The sequence below is a fragment of the Sus scrofa genome, chromosome 17 (genome assembly GCF_000003025.6).
Source record: "Sus scrofa isolate TJ Tabasco breed Duroc chromosome 17, Sscrofa11.1, whole genome shotgun sequence".
Classification (NCBI taxonomy): Eukaryota; Metazoa; Chordata; class Mammalia; order Artiodactyla; family Suidae; genus Sus; species Sus scrofa.
Genome location: NC_010459.5, coordinates 9,789,576 through 9,803,294, shown reverse-complemented (window position 1 = coordinate 9,803,294; position 13,719 = coordinate 9,789,576). Strand labels below are relative to the sequence as shown.

Sequence of the window (13,719 nt, the reverse complement as noted above, 5' to 3'; positions counted from 1 at the left end):
CTGCTAGACCACCAAAGAACTCCACCATTTCTTAATTTTAGCAAATTTTCCTGCCCAGAGGCTGAGAATTTTCAAAATCATCAAGTCTTGCTTCCTTTTTGTTTAACATTTCTTCCTTCAACTTCTTACTCTTCCCATTTAGTAGAAGCAGCAAGGTGAAGCTGGATAACACCTTCAACACTGCTTGAAAATCTCCTCCTGGCGTCTCTTTGTGGCTCAGTGGGTTAAGGATCTGGCATTGTCACTGCTATGCCTCAGGCCACTACTGAGGAGTGGATTTGATCCCTTGCTTGGCATAACGGGGTTAAGGATCTGACATTGCTGCAGCTGTGGTGTAGATTTCATTTGCAGCTCAGATTTGATCCCTGGACTGGGAACTTCTGCATGCCTCAGGCAAGGGAGGCCAAAAAAAAAAAAAAAAAAAAAAAAAAAAAAATGTATAAAATAGTCTTTAAGGAACAGTAAAGTCATTATTATGTAAAACTATAATTCTAATGATTTACATTTGAATAGATTTCCCCACTAATTTTACCATTTACAAAGGGTTTTCATTAACCTGCTTATTCCTCACAAACCCTCTGTGCAGCAGATGTCTTTTCTTCAATTTAGAGCTTAAAGAACTGAGGTTCAGAGAGATCAAGTCGCTTTCTCTCAGTTACATGATTTAGATGATGATGTCAAGTGATGCCAGAATTTCCGACTCCACACCAGTGTAACCTGCTCGGCATGGAAGACATTCTCCAGGGGTTATATGGAGGGTAGGGTTGTTGGGAGTGGGAATCAGGGTGGATATTTTTATGAGGATGGTGTCTAGAGTGGCTGAATGGTCTTCACATCACTGAGTTTGCCTGCTATAGACATTGTAAACACTACTGCCCCCTCTTTGTAGTGTGTGTTTTCTTTTGTTTCTGTCCAGACCTGGCTGCCTTGGCAGATGCCACACCAGACAAGGGCCCCAGAGGCTCTCTGTGAGCACACACTGGCTTGCTTGGTCCTCCTCCTTGGCCTATCAGCACATTTATAGGATAGAGTTGGGGTCTGTTTGCAAAATGTACTGACAGCCTTCAGCCGTGAATTTGGACATCTGCTGAAAAGTGTGACTGTGTTTGTAGCTGGTGGCTGATTAGCAAATAAACTCTGAGTTTGAAGGAAAAAATACATTAAAAAGGAAAGGGAAAAGTTAGTTTAGAATCCTATCTCTGGATTTGTCATTTTGGAGCTTGTGGTAATACAGATGGAGCTGACAGAAAACTGCTGACTTTGGAACTGAATGACTTAAAGGGTTGAGTCTATCTGTACTGCAGTGACCTTAGCCCAGCCACAGGATTCCAGCAAGATGAAGGTCAAAGAGCCTGGAGAATAAGTCTGTCCATCTCTTCATTGAATAGTTGAAAAAAGTGAGACTTGAGGAGATAAAACTGCATGGGTTCCATCACAAAATGTTTTGATGTTTTGATAATAATATTAGAAATGTCAAATAATCAGTTATAAAAATTGCATTATTGTGTTGGTTCAGTGGGTGGCTTGGGTCCCAGGGTCCCCTGTGGCCCCTCCATGGCCCATGCCTTGGTACAGACCCCCATGCTGCCTCTATCAGCCCCCAACCATCCTTTCCTGTTGTGGGTCAGTAGGTTAAGAGCCTGATGGAGTCTCCATGAGGATTTAGGTTTGATTCCTGGCCTCGCTCAGTGGGTTGAGGATCCAGCGTTGCCGTGAGCTGTGGTGTAGTTTGAAGATGAAGCTCAGACCCCATGCTGTGGTGGCTGTGGTGTCGGCCAGCAGCTGCAGCTCTGAATCACCCCCTAGCCTGGGAACTTCCATGTGCCACAGGTGGATGCTGAGCCACAACAAGATCTCCTGGTGTTGGAGTTTAAAACCAAGTTTTCTAACTTTAAATCAGCAGTCCTTTGAATCTATAAGAAGAGTCGTGGCAGAAGATAAGAAGAGAGATAGGCCTTGAATTAATTATATTCCTTATCTGAAAATGCAGGTTGGAAATGGACTTGGCCAGGATAGGACAGGAGATGGAGAATGTGGGAATCTGAGAGTTAGGCTTCTTCCCAAGAGACAGTCTTATCCCCTCCCTGGATTTCTTCATGTGTTTATTTGGAGAAGCTCAGGCATCAGTAAGGCCTGGGTCAGGCCTTATCCCAGGCAGTGAAACTGTAGAAATAGGCAGAGTCTCAGGCTTCTTTGCAGGGATCAGATAGTAAACAAAAGAAGGCAGTACCATGTGCTTAGAAAAACAATAGAGGGGAGTTCTCCTTGTGGCTCAGGGGGTTTCAAACCTGACTAGTATCCATGAGGATGCAGGTTCAATCCTTGGCATTGCTCACTGGGTTAGGATCCAGTATTACTGCAAGCTTGGGCCTAAGTTGCAGATGGGACTTGGTTCCTGAGTTGCTGTGGCTGTGGCATAGGTTGGCAGCTGCAGCTCCAATTCAACCTCTAGCCAGGGAAATTCTATATGCTGCAAGTGAGGCCATAAAAAGGAATAAAAAAAAAAAGTAGAGGAAAAGCATTGAAGATGGGCACCTAACTGGGCCAGGTTTCAGGGGAGAGGGAAGCAGGAAAGAAGCAGCACAAGGAAGGGCTCCATGCTGTTCGGTTTAAAAGTATTCATTTCTAAAGGAAGCATAAGGAATATAACTTTTTTCTTAGGTGTATAAGATGCTCACATCATTATGTGTGTCTCTGGAGAGGGAACCAGGATCCTGCCCCAAGGCTGTACTATTGTTTCTTGATTGTTTCTCCCTTGTCTCTGCATCCCCTTCCTTCCCTGATCAGCAGCTGTCTGAACCTGCTCCTTGGAACTCAGGAAGGTCAGGGAGGCTGAATGAGGCCCATTTCCTAAAAACAAGACATGGGGGACACAGAAAGGCTCTTGTGCCCAGGAAACCCACAGGCCCTGCTTGGTCGCCTGTATGCATTTGCCTCGGCTGTGGCTAGAACCCCAAATAAGGGGGTGTGGGTTACGAGGGTGTAGACCCTGGCAATGCTGAGGGTATGTGGGTGTGCCTGGGCTCCATGGAGTTTCTCCTCTAAACAACCAGAACTTTGGATTTCCTTTTGGTCCCTTCTGTCTCAAACGTTCTATGATTTTGCGATTTTATGAAAAATGTGTCACAAAGCAAATGAATAATGTAAACAAGATTATAAAGAGTATATTTGCCTTCTTAAGGGAATAAATTGTTCTCAAACACATCAGGAGCATTCATTTGCATATAAACAATGCAAATTCTATATAAGCTGAGGAGGCTTGTTTTCCTAGGTGTTTGGGTAAGTTAATCACAGATCGGTCCTGCCAATTTTGCTACTCTAGGTATATTAGGAAGTGGTAGGGCTGCATTCATTTTAAATATTCTGTAATATGAATACTCACTATTTCTTGAATGTTCAGAATAGCTGACTTTTCTCTGAATTAGCCTGAGTTTTCTTAAAGTATTTCTGTATTTAGTGGGTTATATATAGATGGGATTTGCTTTTCCAGACAGTTAGAAGTCCATCTTGTATAGCCCAGATGGACTCCATCCAGTTACAGTCATCTTGGGTTGGCTTAGGACAACCCAACCAAGTTCACACAACCTGTTGAGATCCAAAGCCCTGTCTGTGCTTTTAACGCCCAGTGTCTCGTGGTCTTTCTGCCTCTTTCTCCCCCCATAACTTTGAGTGCCCTCCATGTCAATCAGACTAAAGAATTCACACTTTGCAAGTATTTTATTTGTTTAGACAGCTGTTGAAGGTTTGGACATCATGGAGACAGCGTCATGCACAAAACAAAGTTAGTTCCACTCTCTCGCTGCCTCATCCCCTTCCCCCTTTCTTCCACATTCTCTTTCTCTTCTCCCCTTTCTTCCCCACTGTGGGACTTCAAGGCTTCTCCAGGGAAATGAAACTCAAAAAGCCTCTGGCTGAGATAAGACACCCCAGACCCTTATCAGCCCACCTGTCTCACCATAGTTGTTACAATGCTCGTAAGGACCTCCCCACCCCAGCAACTTGGCCTACTCCTTCCTGCCCCCTACTAGGAAAGGTATGTAGCCCACTTCTCACCTCCTCCCCTTGATCAAACTGGCCCTACTCCTTCCTGCCCCCTGACTAGAAAAGCTACATAGCCCACTCCTTACCCTGTCCCTTTAGGGGCAACATATGCCCCCAACCGACCAGCAAGTGTATCCAAAGACCCCATTCTTCCCCAACCAACCAAGAAGTGTATCAGAAGACCCCATTCTTCTCCCAACCAATCAGCAGGTCAACAGATGTATGGCAAGTCCACTCCTCGCACTCCTTTGACTTTGGGCTATAAATATAGACACGACCGTGTGCCCAGAGTCGGTGTTCCCTGATTATCAGGAAGTTGGCCCACTGTGTAAATAGCGTCTCTCGCCTCAATAAACTTGTCTTTTCTACGCCTTGGTTTAAATCCGGAAAATTCGTTTTCCACTCACGTGCAAAGACCACAACACCCATCCCTCCTTCATCCCCCTGCCATTCCCTTTCTCAGAAGCAAAACATGTTGCACCCCTTGTCTGAAGGGTAGAAGTTTACCCATCACTTCTGGTAGCTTAGACATTTTCTCGAGGTTTTGTTCTCTGCTCCTAAGAGGTGACTGTTCAACAGATTCCAGATACGTTTGTTGTTTTGTTACATTTTGTCAGGATTATTTTCTGAAAGGCTATGTGGAGGAAGCAGGCTTCTATTCTGTGGGATGAGAGTGGCTGGGGAGCAGGGGGTGAGTTCTCAGGCAGAAAAAAAAACCCTGTGTAGACTGTAGAAGCACGTGGGAGTGTGGCAGGGTTGGAAACCTCCAGTGGTTCTCTGTGATCGGAGTGGAGAGTGGTTATGGGGACAACTGACCAGAAGATGCAACTGGAGAAGGCAGCAGTCACATGGCAGAGGACCGTAGTGGGATTGCGTTTTCTCCAGGATGTGAGGGGACCCTGTGGAGTCAGCAGGACACCAGCACGAGGAAGCAGTAGAGCTGATTGCAAAGCTGCCAGGTCGAAGCCTGTGCAATGTCATGGTCCATGGACAAGGTATGCAGAGAAAACACATGTTGGAGAGCGAAACAGGAAACCAATGAGATTTGTAGTTGATTTGTTATGGGGTAAGGGAAAGAAATGAGTCAGGGAAAACACTGAATTTCTTTCTTTCTTTTTCTTTTTGGCTTTTTAGGTCCACACCCATGGCATGGAAGTTCCCAGGCTAAAGGTCACATCAAAGCTGCAGCTGCCAGCCTAGCCACAGCTACAGCAATGCCAGATCCCAGCCACATTGCAACCTACGCTGTAGCTCATGGCAATGCCAGATCCTTAACCCACTGAGCCAGGCCAGGGATCAGACCTGCATCCTCATGGATAATAGTTGGGTCCTTAACCCACTGAACCATAACAAGAACTCCAAAACACTGAATTTATGCCCTGGATTCTTACTTTCCAAGTTAGAGAATGTAGGGAAAGAAGTAAAGAGTGGGAGATGTTCAGTTTTGGAAATGTAGCTTAATGTGGTTTATCATTGGACTATCCTAATAAATTGGACGGAGATGAAAAGCCCTTGGATGTCCCTCATGGCACATCGATCCCTCAGGCAGCAGGTGGAATAAGTCAGAGTCATGACTGTCCAGAAACACACTCATGGAGAATTCTGGAACATAACTCCTCCTCATCTGACAATACCTGGTCCTATCATTTCATATAAGCCATGGCTCACGATTTCATGTTTCAAGTCACTGTCAACCGCTGCCTGGCTGTCAGACACTGAGCTTGATGGTGGCTTGAGAAGGCTTTGCTTTGCTTTTTAGTGATTTTTCGAACAGTGTAGAGTCAGCCTGGGACAAAGGAGTCATTACATTTTTCTCTAGTCACCCCGTGAGAACGCTTTCTCTACTCCCTCCCCTCACCTTGATAAGATCTCAGAAGACAGCGTACATTTCAGGTGCTTTTCAACAGAGAACAGTTTAACTTCTGTATTCAAGGCACCTTGTCAGGTATTAAGAAGTCCTTATCAGATGACATAAGACTTCTACCTCGGAATCCGTCCCAAGCATCCTTGCTCTCTGGATCTGCTGGGTCAGATCTGTGAAAGGGGTGATGGGTGGAAAGAAAAGCCTTTCTCAGGAACTAGTCCTGCACATGTGATCCTCTTCTGAAGGGGGCCTCGGAAGACTGGACCTGCTTGCAAAACTATCATGTCCCTCCTGAGGCAGGAGTTCCGACAGGGGCTCAGAGAAGGTAGATGGGGGTCCCCTGGTTCCCTGCTGTGGAAAATTCTCTTCCGGAAAGTTGGAGGTACCTGTCCCGAATTATTCCAAGCTTTCCTTTTTTCTTTTTTTCTCTTGGGCCATGGCCGCAGCATGTTCCCAGGCCAGGGGTGGAACTCACACCAGAGCAGCAACAATGCCAGATCCTTAATCTGCCGAGCCACCAGGAAACTCCTCTTCTCAGCTTTTCTACCTGCATTCTAAGACCCCTAGAGAAAATTCCCAAAATAACCTTTAGCTACAGGTTTGCTTTTTGTTTTAATTTGGTGGTGAAACGAAGACCACCTTGCTATCATTTTTACCCTGATAAATGTTGAAAATAAAGTAAGCCCTGTGAGTATGACTGATACAAATACTATGCAATTGAAATTATCTCTTCAAATTGCATCACACTTAGAAAACAAAGATCATCCCTCCTTGCAAGTGGAAACTATGTAATGAATTCTCTTTCCTGATGCCTTTCTTCAATTCTCTATTTAAAGACATTTCTGAAAATACATGAATTATGCAGCTTATCTCTCAGATGAAAAAGAATTTTCTTTTCGGATTGGATGGCTGCGTATTTATTAATAGCAGTAAAATTTTCCGTGTTCTTTGGGATCGAAATGGGATGCAGACTAAAATACAAAGGAGCCTCTCCAGCAATAATAACAGTAACAGATGAATAATTATAAAAGCTGTATGGAATTGAAAGGCATTTTAATTTGTCATTACTTTTATGTATTTAGCAAGGATCTGAATAATTATTCTGCGTATAAAATTATTCTGAGTATAAAAAAGAAGAGCATAATATTTTTCCTCATTATGGGATTAAGTTTTAATATACCACTTTTACTATAAGTTAAAAAAAAAAGACCAAAAACTCTCTTGTGGTTTTTTCTAATGATATAATCATGATTGACGTCTGCTGAACTGGAAATACGTTTGGTTTTCTTCCTATTACGTGGAGATACTGCACTTCAGTTTTAATTTGAAAAGCGTTCCTCTTTGCAGTTTCTAAAAATGAGATCGCACTCATTTGCTTTGTGACAACTTCCAACCTTGATGTCACATTAATTCATGAAAATGACAAGGACTGTACAGTTTCCTTAGGTCATGACCGGATGGTAGCAGCAACTGAGTGTGCAATTCTAAAGCAGGATTTTTTCTTTTTATCACAATTATTAAAAAGCATCTGGAGTTACTGGGGTCATTCCAAGGTGCAATTTCAAATCTATTTTTAACCCCCCAAAATGCACATAGTCTCCATATTCTTTTGATCTGCCTTATCCCAAGGGTGTTCAAATCTTTTTTAAATCCTAAGACTATTCCATTGACAGCACTTTTTTTTTTTTTTTTTTGAAAATAAAATTTCAAGATCAGCTGTGTGCTTCTAGGTGAGTGTTAGAATTTTCCTTTGCAGCCTGTGACTTTTTAGCTGCCCGATTTTTCCATTAAGGTATCTCCGTCTCAGGGTTCAGGGATAGAAAGATCTGTGTGAGGATTCTGATCTGCTCCAGCATTTTGCCACCCACCTCTCTTAAAATAGAGCAGTAGGGTTAATAGGCAATTATTCGAAGATGCTTTTTGAAGCGTCCCCATCCTGGCTCAGCAGAAACGAATCTGACGAGCATCCGTGAGGATGAAGGGTTGATCCCTGGCCTCACTCAGTGGGTTAAGGATCTGGCGTTGCTGTGGCTGTGGCATAGGCCAGTGGCTACAGCTCTGATTTGACCCCTAGCCTGGGAACCTCCATATGCCGTGGGTGCGGCCCTAAAAAGCAAAAAAACAAGAACAAACAAACAAAAAACCCAAGATGCCCTTTTGGCAGCTTCAAGGCAGCCAGAGGGTACCTACTAGGTGCTAGAAAAACCCCCTTTACATAATACCAACAAGCTCTTTTGCCTTCTGATTCTGATCTTTCCCAGGGTTCAGCGCTCATCCCTTCAGAGCTGATGACCTGTGCTATTCAATTAGCCAGTTTAGGCCTCAATGGTCTCATCTTTAAAATGGGGGGAGAAATATCATCCATATTAAAGGTGTTTGAGGGGATGCAATTATGACAGAAAATAAAAATTTTATTTTTATTTTCATGACACCTAGTAGGCATGAAATACATGACACTATGTTCTTACCATGAAGAAAAATACAACTGAAAATTCATTAATATTGTGGAGTGCCCGTTGTGGCTCAGTGGAAATGAATCTGACTAGCATCCATGAGGATGAAGTTTTGATCCCTGGCCTCGATCAATGCGTTAAGGATCTGGTGTTGCTGTGAGCCGTGGTATAGGTTGAAGACACAGCTTGGATCCCACCTTACTGGGGCTGTGGTGTAGACCAGCAGCTACAGCTCTGATTCGACCTCCATATGCAGCTAGTGCGACCTTAAAAAAACAAAACAAAACAAAACAAAAACCACAAAAGAGTTCATTAATGTTAGGTATCTATTTGATTTAAATCAATGCTTTTTTTTTTGGTCTTTTTAGGGCTGCACCCGAGGCATATGGAAGTTCCCAGGCTAGGGGTCCAGTCAGAGCTACAGCTGCTGGCCTACACCACAGCCACAGCAATGCAAGATCCTAGCTGCATCTGTGATGTACACCACATGTCACGGCAACACCAGATCCTTAACCTACTGAGCAAGTCCAGGGATCAAACCTATAACCTCATGGTTACTAATCGGATTAGATTCTACTGCACCACAAGGGGAACTCCTCCATGCTCTTTTTTTTTTTTTTTTTTTTTTTTTTTTTTTTGGTCTTTTTAGGGGCACACCTGAGGCATATGGAAGTTCCTAAGCTAGGGGTTGAATCCAAGCTGCAGCTGCCCAGCCTACGCCACAGCCACGGCAACAGGGAATTCAAGAAGTGCCTGCAACCTATACTACAGCTCATGGCAACACCAGATCTTTAACCCACTGAGCTGGGCCAGGGATCTAACCAGTGTCCTCATGGATACTAGTTGGGTTCATTACTGCTGAGCCATAATGGGAACTCCTAAATCAGCACTTTTTGAGAGTGAAAGCAGAAACATTTTTTTCCTATTTATCTAACTGAAAATTCCGAGTGACTTGAGAATGAGGGTTTATAATTCTTTGAAATCCAAATGCTATCATGTAGTTCTTCCCTCCCCAAAAAAGGGTTCTGCAAATACCCTGAAACTTAAAAGTGGGTATTTGCAATACACCATACATACAATTCAATGTATTATTTTCATTTTAAAGAACTCACCGAATGAATTTAGTGTCTGGATTGCCAGTGGAGAGAGATATATTTTCTCCTGCATCCATGAAGGTGACCTTTGTTATTGAATTATTATATACGTAGTTTATTTAGAACTTAAAAGAGTCATCATAGAAATTCAGCTTTATTTAAATATGATGGCTAAAGTGGTGTGGGGGATGGGAAGAACTTGAGAGAGAAGCGGGGGAGAGATTGGAATATATAATTATGAAAGAAGGTAAGACTGTGTTTCCTTCTGTCTTATAGCCTGAAGAATAAGTAGTGAAAACATCAATCAAGAGCTGAGAAAAAAAAAGGGGGGATTTCTCTGCTGTGGAGAATTGCTTACCAACCACCACAGGAAGCGTCTTTCTTGAACAACGAACATTTCTTAAGAGGATTCACAGAATCACATATAACTAATCTTAGTTTTGGAGAGTGAATGAGTTTTTTTTTTTTTTTTTGTGGTAAGTTCTAATAGTTGGATGGATTTTTAAAATTCTTTCCTGATAATATATTTAGCACATGCTCTAAATTATAATCCTATAGCCAACCACGGGAACATCATTTCAACTTAAAGACAGTGGGGAAAAAGAATCTGAATTTCCAATTTGTTCTCAGATTTCTTCAACGTAGAATTATTCTGTTCAATCTTTGCTGATTGAGAGGTAAACCACTTCGATCAAGACATAAACTTTCTCTTTTCATCGTGTTGCCTGTGATCAGTGGCAACGTGCACAGAACCTGACGAATCACTATTCGAAGAAGATATATAATGGACACAAATTCTCATTTCACCTTCAAAAGTATAAGCCAGCTTTGCCATCTGAACAACAGGATTGAAGAGGGTAAATAAAGAAGGAAACTTCATCCTTTTTTTTTTTTTTTCTTTTTTTCCTTCCTGATCATTCAGAGAACAATTTCTCAAGGTTAAGCCAAGTCCTCTTTGCAAGCTGCCAAAATAATAGCTTAGGAAAAGAATTAGTCTGCCTGCATGATGATCCTCTTCGGCAAAAACGTCTTGACAGCAGTTGACCTTGATGAAACGTTGTCCCAAAGGTATTCCAAAGAAGGATGATCCACCCCAGAATGAGAGGGAAACCGGTGAAGGTTTTATTTTTTTTAGGAAGTAGGCCTGCACCGTGGGCTTTCATGCGGGGTGCTGATGATGTGGAAAGAAGTGAGTGAATTCGGAAGAGATGATGACATTGGGTATTGAGGTCACCTATTCCTCGGTTTCCCACCGAAGTCTTCTTGCTGAGCTAAGATTCGACCACTTGGGAGCAAGTGTCACCAGCCACTACGGCAGACCGCAAAACCCTTACTCTCTGATGGTGAATGTCTCTCAGTGTAAATCTCCGCCTCGTAAAGTTTTTTGTCTAGGTTGAATTCTTCTCCAGGGTGCCTGGATTTGGTGACCTGCAGGCTGGCTGCAAAGCCAGCTGGGCATTTAGCTTCTATTCTGGATGTTTCTTAGGGCTCAGGGTGGGGTTGCCTTTTGCACATGGTGACCACAGATGATTGATCTCCTGGCGGCAGGATTTTCTAGATGTCTATTATTTTTCCACAGAGAGCTGAGGTGGCTACAATTCAGTTGAGCAGTAAATGAAATGACTCAGGCATGCGCAGTGTTGTGATGGGGGTGCTTAAAATTTGGCACCATTCCCTCCTGAAGGGTCTGCTCAGAAGGGACTGGGATTGTCAGTTTCTGTGCCTGCAGCAAGGAGCCGCCCCAGCAGCCACAGCAGCCACATGGGAAGGAAGGAGGGTTTGACGGGAAGCAATCTATTTTTCTGTTTTGGAAAGCACACAACAGAGCTACAGACCTCCAATGTTGACTTTTTTTCGAATGTGTAAAGTAAGGCTTTATTTGTCAATTCTGCTGTAAAATAAGCCTGTCCAAGTTAAAAAAAAAAAAAAAAAAGAGAGAGAAAGAAAGAAAAAGTCTTTGTTTCTGTTTGTTTCGTGAATGAACTCATATCTTTAAGCGTTTTTTTTTTTATTAATAACCTAATATAGACAAGCCTGTGAATGTAGATTTCCTTTGCTTTTCAGAGAGGCTGTGCCAAACCTCTAATAGATAAGCTTCCTGGTATAATAATCAGATTATTTCCAGAATTCCTCCTCTAAATACCAGCATTCTTTAGCAGCCTGTCCAATCAAAGCAAATACCCTGAGGTGTGTTGTTGGTTTATAAATTTCTCTGCAGATAAAGGAAATTGCCATTCCAGTGGCCATGGAGGTGACATATTTTACCTAAAACGAGAAGAGCCTATGAAAGTTATTTGTATTTGGGGAGAGTCGTGAATGGAAGCATCTCTGCTGGGGAACTAGTGGTTTATTGTTTCTGTCCCTTTGGAGTGGGGGGTATTGTTATAGTTGTTTAATTAATTCGTCTTACCTTCCATCTTCATTATGAATGATTTGGGTGAGCTAAGAAGGGAAATCTTTTCAAATGGTCCAGTTAATTCTGGTGGAAAGGAAGAGGCTCCCGCAGCCCTGGCCCTTGTGAAGGCTCTGGAAGGACCACCCCATGAGGACAGAGGTTCTGGGAGAGACAAGATTGCAACCAGGAATTTCCTGTAAAATCTTAGTTCATGGGAGCGAGGGGATTAAATATTGATCTCCAAATGATCAATATTTAAATTACTGCACGGTTTCAGAGTATTCTTATAATGTCAGCTAAACTAACCATCTACCACTGATTTGAAGTTTCACTCCCAAAAGGGAAAAAATGATTCGGAGTTAACACACCAGACTAATGATGTTCTTCTATGAGAGTAACATTTTTTTGCGTTGAAAAAGATAGTTGCTAAGTGGTTGAAATCATCTATATCTTCTCTTTGAGATAAAAGCTGTGCTGGTCATGCAATTTACTCGGTTTGCAAAGAGTTTTTCTGCTTTAAGTACAGAGGTATGCTTCAGGCTGGCACCAGGGTCATGGCCACAGATGCCAAGGGACTGCGACCCAAGTTAATGAGCTTTTGTTAAGCATAGTCTCTGCAGCCCAGTACTCTCATAAATATGATAAAAGTAGTAATAAAACTCATCTGAATTTGGTTGCCTACAAAGACCAATAGGATTTAGTTTTCATTTGCCTTTTAGATGACACATAAACATACATGGGAATTGAAGGAGCCTTTATACCTTTCTATTTATTTTTTTATTTGTTTATTTTTACGGCCTCACCTGAGGCATATGGAAGTTTCTAGGCTAGGGGTTGAATCAGAGCTGCAGCGGCTGGCCTACACCACAGCCATGGCAACACCAGATCCGAGCTACGTCTGTGACCTACGCAGCAACTTCTGGCAACGCCAGGTCCTTAATGCACTAAGCGAAGCCAGAGATTGAACCTGGAACCTCATGGATACTAATTGGGTTCTTAACCTGCTGAGCCACAGTGGGAACTCCTATACCTTTCTATTGAGGTGAGTTTATTAGACCACTCAGATCAGGAGAGGAAAATATGAGATAGATGAAAAATGCTGATACTCACATTGGGAAATTTGAGCCCTGGAGTGAGTGAGGGCAGATCATGGATCTCTTCCAAAGCTGATTTTTTGAATGAGGAGTTTCTGACAGAATTGATTTTTGTTCTTTTGTGACCAGAATGAGAAGGGGGCTAATCAGCAGATTATTGTGGGGATAGACTTTTTTCTTTCGCTGTTTCTTACCTAATTCATTCATACTAAAGCCATGCTATCCTACTGTATAGCACAGGGAACTACATCTAATCTCCTGGGACAGAATATGATGGAAGATAATATGAGAAAAAGAATGTGTGTGTATACACACACACACACACATATATATATGTATGACAGGTCACTTTGCTGTACAGCAGAAATTGACAGAACACTGTAAATCAACTATACTTTAATAAAAAAATTTTTTTAAAGAATTAGGTGAACGCTTCAAAAAGTAAATAAATTATGCTAACCCATCTCATAGGTTTGTGATGTGGATTGGCTAATTAATAAAAGTCAAGTGCTTAAAACTATAAATCTCTGGATAAATGGTGCCTTGGTTTTCCAGTTTATGATACGCATGTCAAAGGAACTATCTGTATATTTCATGGTTATCTTCATGTTGATAAATTTGGCTTGAAATTTAATGTACAAATGTCTTTTTTTTTTTTTTTTTTTTTCGGTTTGCTTTTTTCAGGGCCGCACCTGCAGCATATGGAGGTTCCCAGGCTAGGAGTCAAATCAGAGCTGTAGCCATGGGCCTATACCACAGCCACAGCAACACAGGAACC

General features: G+C 42.4%; 1 protein-coding gene across 1 annotated transcript in view; it reads left to right on the top strand.

Moving 5' to 3' along the window:
* Positions 1-13,465, top strand: part of ZMAT4 (zinc finger matrin-type 4) — a 406,389-nt gene extending 392,924 nt beyond the window's left edge. The window contains exon 7 of the mRNA XM_021077599.1: positions 9,729-13,465. Within this exon, the coding sequence (XP_020933258.1) occupies positions 9,729-9,744 (16 nt within the window). The 3' untranslated portion in view covers positions 9,745-13,465. The remainder of the gene's footprint in view (positions 1-9,728) is intronic.